Genomic DNA, 5,931 nt, shown 5'->3' with positions numbered 1-5,931 from the left:
TTCCCCGCTCCCTTTAATATCCCACCCAGTCTAATCCCACTCCCCTCGCTAACTCCCCGCACCCTTTAATATCTCACGCAGTATAATCCCACGCTCGCCCTCACTCCCTGCTCCCTTTAATATCCCACCCAGTCTAATCCCACTCCTCTCGCTCAGTCCCCGCTCCCTTTAATATCCCACCCAGTCTAATCCCACTCTCCCCTTCAGTCCCCTCTCCCTTTAACATCCCACCCAGTCGAATCCCACTCTCTCCCTCACTCCCCGCTCCCTTTAATATCCCACCCAGTCTAATCCCACTCTCCCCCTCACTCCCCGCTCCCTTTAATATCACACCCAGTCTAATCCCACTCTCCCCCCTCACTCCCCGCTCCCTTTAATATCCCACCCAGTCGAATCCCACTCTCTCCCTCACTCCCCACTCCCTTTAATATCCCACCCAGTCTAATCCCACTCTCCCCCTCACTCCCCGCTCCCTTTAATATCACACCCAGCCTAATCCCACTCTCTCCCTCACTCCCCACTCCCTTTAATATCCCACCCAGTCTAATACCACTCTCCCCTTCACTCCCCTCTCCCTTTAATATCCCACCCAGTCTAATCCCACTCTCCCCCTCACTCCCCACACACTTTAATATCCCATCCAGTCGAATCCCACTCTCCACCTCACTCCCCGAACACTTTAATATCCCAACCCAGTCTAATCCCACTCCCCCCGCACACTCCGCGCTCCCTTTAATATCCCACCCAGTCTAATCCCACTCTCCCCCTCACTCCCCACTCCCTTTAATATCCCACCCAGTCTAATCCCACTCTTCCCCTCACTCCCCACACACTTTAATATCCCATCCAGTCGAATCCCACTCTCCACCTCACTCCCCGAACACTTTAATATCCCAACCCAGTCTAATCCCACTCCCCCCGCGCACTCCCCGCTCCCTTTAATATCCCACCCAGTCTAATCCCACTCTCCCCATCACTCCCCACTCCCTTTAATATCCCACCCAGTCTAATCCCACTCTCCACCTCACTCCCCGAACACTTTAATATCCCACCCAGTCTAATCCCACTCTCCCCGCGCACTCCCCGCACCCTACTCCCTGCTCCCTTTAGTATCCCACCCAGTCTAATCCCACTCTCCCGTCATTCCCTGCTCCCTTTAATATCCCACTCAGTCTAATCTCACTCCCCACTTCACTCCCTGCTCCCTTTAATATCCCACCCAGTCTAATCCCACTCTCCCCTCACTCCCCACTCCCTGTAATATCCCACCCAGTCTAATCCCACTCTCTCCCTCACTCCCCGCTCCCTTTAATATCTCACCCAGTCTAATCCCACTCTCCCCCCTCACTCCCCGCTCCCTGCAATATCCCACCCAGTCTAATCCCACTCTCACCCTCACTCCCCGCATCCTTTAATATCCCACCCAGTCTAATCCCACTCACCCCCTCGCTCCCCGCTCCGTTTAACATCCCACCCAGTCTAATCCCACTCTCTCCCTCACTCCCCGCTCCCTTTAACATCCCACCCAATCTAATCCCACTCTCGCCCTCACTCCCCGCTCCCTTTAATATCCCACCCAGTCTAATCCCACTCTCGCCCTCACTCCCCGCTCCCTTTAAAATCCCACCCAGTCTAATCCCACTCTCCCCTTCAGTCCCCTCTCCCTTTAATATCCCACCCAGTCTAATCCCACTCTCCCCCTCACTCCCCACTCCCTCTAATCCCACTCTCCCCTACAGCCTGCACCCTTTAATATCCCACCGATATGGGTGGAGCTCTATATGGTGGGTACAGCTGTGTGAAGTTTGGTTTGTGGATTAATAATTCTAATTAATTTAGCTCCTGCCCTGTCTCGTGACCTATCTTTCATATTTGATTGTCTGTACTGCCCTTGACAGGCTTTGCGTGTAAGTTAATGATTTACTGGGCCTCTTGTTGGGTCTCCTCATTGATGTGTTCCTGGGCTGGGACAAAGTTGGCCATGAACAGGTCCAGGTAGGGGGCGATGGAGATGGGCTTGTTACCGACCATCTCCCCGCTTTCCACAGTTACAGTCGAGCCTTGGTGTCCTTGCAGAGGGAGCACTTGGAATCCACATGCAGGAAAGGAGGCAGGGGTGGGGTGCGTTATTTTTCCCCACAACTCTATTTTAATTGAAGCCCCCCTGCCCCCTCCCCTTTTCCCTTCCTCCCTGTTTTATTATTGTTGGCCTGCCCCTGATGGGCCGTGCATGTACTTTGTGAATTTAATCAGAGCCCCTCCTACCCCCAGGGGATTTGGTGATGGTTATACAAAAAAACCCTGAGTTTTAAGGAGTGGTAATGTCCCTCCCTCTGAGGCCAGGGGACCTGGGTTCAAGTGCAAACAGCTCCAGAATTGTGTCATAACCATCCCTGAACACAGAGATTATAAAATATCAAGAGCTGGGTTCTTTCCAGTGGACGCAGTTTGTTATTTGTTAACTGGGTGAAAATTAATCCCAGGATTGTAAACCTCATACACCAATGTCACAGCGCATGAAGGAACGGGGCTAGCCTTCCTGAGCCAGCCTGAACCCAGTCTATCTGCTCACACCCTGGGCTAACTAACCCATTGCAAACCCTGGGAATGGCTCAGCCAGATCCTCATCAGCAAATTCCACCCTGGACAAATTATGGGAATCAGTTTACAGAAAGGTGAAGGATCAGTGAGCCTTAGCATTAGCTGTTTGTTGCATTAACCATTTGCTGATTTCAGGAGGCTATGTTTGGGCCTACAACACCCAGCTGTTCTTCAACCTGTACCACCCCGGTGTGGATGTGGGTCGCTGGTTGTCATGGATACCACTGGTTGGAGGCTGCCTGGGGGCCCTCTCTGGAGGGTACATCTCAGACCAATTAGTGAAACGAAAAGGATTCTATGCCCGGGTGTGGGTGCTGGTCATCAGTCAGGTGAGTGAATCTGTGACCTTGCCACAATCTGCCATCGCATCCATTGGCTCCCCAGACACAATCTCAACATCTACTCATCTCCTACATGGGGGAAAACCGGCACCACACACTCACATTGCCTGGGGTTTCACCAGAAACAGGATCAACACGATAGCTTGGAGCGCCGCACTATCGGAGGGTCAGTGCTGAGGGAGCGCCGCACTGTCGGAGGGTCAGTGCTGAGGGAGCACCGCACTGTCGGAGGGTCAGTGCTGAGGGAGCGCCACACTGTCGGAGGGTCAGTGCTGAGGGAGCGCCGCACTGTCGGAGGGTCAGTCAGTGCTGAGGGAGTGCCGCACTGTCGGAGGGTCAGTGCTGAGGGATCGCCGCACTGTCGGAGGGTCAGCGCTGAGGGAGAGCCACACTGTCAGAAAGTGAAGGTGTGAGGCAAGGCTGAGGATGTTGAGGGATGGAGGACGGTGGAGGGTGGATGCCTGGATCTGGAAATGAGTGAGGGAGACGGGGAGGATCCGCAGTGTGTAAAGATTGAGTCTGGGAAAGTCGGATAGACAGCACACATTCCCTGCACCTCGCCCTCAAACACATCCACAAAGTGGGCTAGGAGAGGAGGAACCACAGACAGAAAGGCCTGTTCCACCCACCTCCACCACCCTCCCCAACCCCCCACACCCCCAGACGATGAATTGCCCTGAGGTGAGCTCCAAGTGTGGTCCCAAGTGGGGAGACAGGGTCAATGTTTGTTAAAGTTCCTTCCCTGGCTCAGTTCAGACCCTCCCTCTCACTTCCCTGGGGCTTAGCCTGTGCTGCTTAACCCAGACTTTAAAAAAAAATGTTATTAGTTAGCTCTGCTGACTATTACTTTTTAGTGGTCATTTTTTACAGGTCATTTGTTAAAATTATAAATGGATTTCTTTGGAATTGTTTTTAAATTCAGGTTTTCTGTTTTGTCAAATCTTATCTTTTGGGAATTTGCTCACTGTCCCTGGGGAAGAAGTGAACTGAAATTTGTCGTCACTGCCCCTAAACTTTCAAAGTGTCTTTTTCAGGACAGTACTCAACCCACCCTCCCCAATCCACCCCTGCCCCCTCCACCCTCCCCACGGCGGTCTTTAGCCTCCTGCTGATCCCAGCCTGGAGCCTGTGTCATTGAGCTGTCTGAGTTTGTGAGAAGTGACCTGGGAACCTGATGGTGACCCTTTGACCTATGACCTGGTGACCCCTCGCTGCTGAACCAGTTTAAGGATCACAGGACACAGTGATCTGCCTTTGGTAAATGAGCTTACGTTTGAGATACTGGGGAGGGGGCGGGGTTGGGGGGAGGGGGTGATTTCATGTTCCTGATAGAGACCCTGTCCATTGACCCCACGAATGGATCTGGATGATCTGCACCACAGCAGAAGCTGTTTGGTGGAGGCTATGATTTGGAAGTGCTTCTTTGTGGCTGTTTCAGGAGATATAGGGTTTTTTTTATGTGGGGGGGAGTGGGGTGGGGGGGTGATGGCAGTGTGTTTGTTGGTGTCTAATCCTCTCTGTTTAATACAGGTTGCAGCTGCTCCTTTTGTGGCTGGAGCTCTCTGGCTCCATCCTCCATATTGCTTCCTGTCGTTGATCCCTGCCAATATCATGGGTGAGTCTCTGCTCCATATTCACTTACTGCATCCCCAGAGAAATGTGCTGCTGGGGTAAATGTAGCACATGTGGGCAGGAAACTGCCCCTCGGAGGAGGGCAGGGTAGTGGTTCAAAACAGAAGTTTGGGATGTTTCCAAATTATGGACCTGCTCCTGGAGGCACAATTGCTTGTCCAGATTTTCTCTGTGGTGGACACTTCATCAATAAAGGGGATGGGTGGGCTCTCAAACTGTGAGCCTTCCTGCTTAAGGCAGCCATGACAGCAGAAGGTAAGTCAGGGAGACAGAGATTCTAAATGAAACCTGCCTCTCTTCAACTTCTTTATACTAGAATTGGCCACCCTGAAAGGGGCCATAATGAATGGTCTATAATGACTGAGGCAGGAGGTGTGCATTATCCCTCTTATTCCACTGATCCACACATCGCAGCACCAAAGAAAAATGTACTTCTCTCAGTTACCAAGGTGACCAATTAAATATTATTTCTATAACAGGCCTGTACAAACAAAACTTATTCATCAAAGATGTAATAATAACTAATCAACATTCACACTCTGTTATATGGAAGTGTAAATACTGATCCTTCCAAATAACCTCAAACACACACACATACATTTCAGGAAAAGGAAAAGAAAGCAAATGTTCACTTTTTAAAAAAGCTTTCTGGACATTTGGGATCATTTTGAAGGCAAAATGGATGAAGCATAGAATGTTCCAAAATATATCACTCGGATGTTCTGGCACAGTAGTCGAGATGCTTATCATACACAGTAGTCTCTGGAGTCTTGACAGACATAGCTTGCTCAGGACATAGAGTATTGAAAAGTTCCTGCAATCACTCTTCCAGAAGAACAAACAGATTTCACCCTGGACGTAAAAAGAGAGCTCTTTTCAGAAAGAGGAGAGATCAGCTAGGTAGCTGTTCCTTGCAGGATTCTTGTCCCCAACTAGTTCCAGATACTCGGAACACTCTCATCCAGCCAGTGTTGAAACAACTCCAGGAAGGTTGGCAGCAGCACAAGCTGTTAGCAATAATCATGTAATTTCTAGGAAGCTGTGTTACGGAATTCTTCAGTGTCCACAGTGACCTTTCACTGACCTCTTTTAAAGAAACCATTCCAGGTATTTCCACAAAACTGGAATAAGTCCATTTTCCACAATTCTTCAAGATTTTAAGTACTTCAAAAAATATGAAGCAAGAAATGTCTGTGAAACAGACGTGAACTACCTGTAGTGTGTGTGAGAGAGAGAGCATGTGTGTGTGTGAGAGTGAGTGTGCGTGTGTGAGAGAGTGAGTGTGTGTGAGAGAGTGAGTGTGTGTGTGAGAAAGTGAGTATGTGTGAGAGAATGAGAGTGAGTGTGTGTGAGAGAG

The 5,931-nt window shown here is 50.3% G+C and overlaps 1 protein-coding gene across 1 annotated transcript in view; it reads left to right on the top strand.

The window, feature by feature from the left end:
• Positions 1 to 5,931, top strand: part of LOC109924340 (quinolone resistance transporter-like) — an 85,461-nt gene that overhangs the window by 17,261 nt on the left and 62,269 nt on the right. The window contains exons 6-7 of the mRNA XM_048613424.1: positions 2,737 to 2,930; positions 4,473 to 4,557. Of these exons, the coding sequence (XP_048469381.1) occupies positions 2,737 to 2,930; positions 4,473 to 4,557 (279 nt within the window). The remainder of the gene's footprint in view (positions 1 to 2,736; positions 2,931 to 4,472; positions 4,558 to 5,931) is intronic.

This window comes from Rhincodon typus, chromosome 28 (assembly GCF_021869965.1).
Source record: "Rhincodon typus isolate 14 chromosome 28, sRhiTyp1.1, whole genome shotgun sequence".
In the NCBI taxonomy this organism is placed as follows: domain Eukaryota; kingdom Metazoa; phylum Chordata; class Chondrichthyes; order Orectolobiformes; family Rhincodontidae; genus Rhincodon; species Rhincodon typus.
The sequence above is the reverse complement of the archived record's forward strand: the minus strand, read 5'-3'. Positions and strand labels throughout refer to the sequence as shown.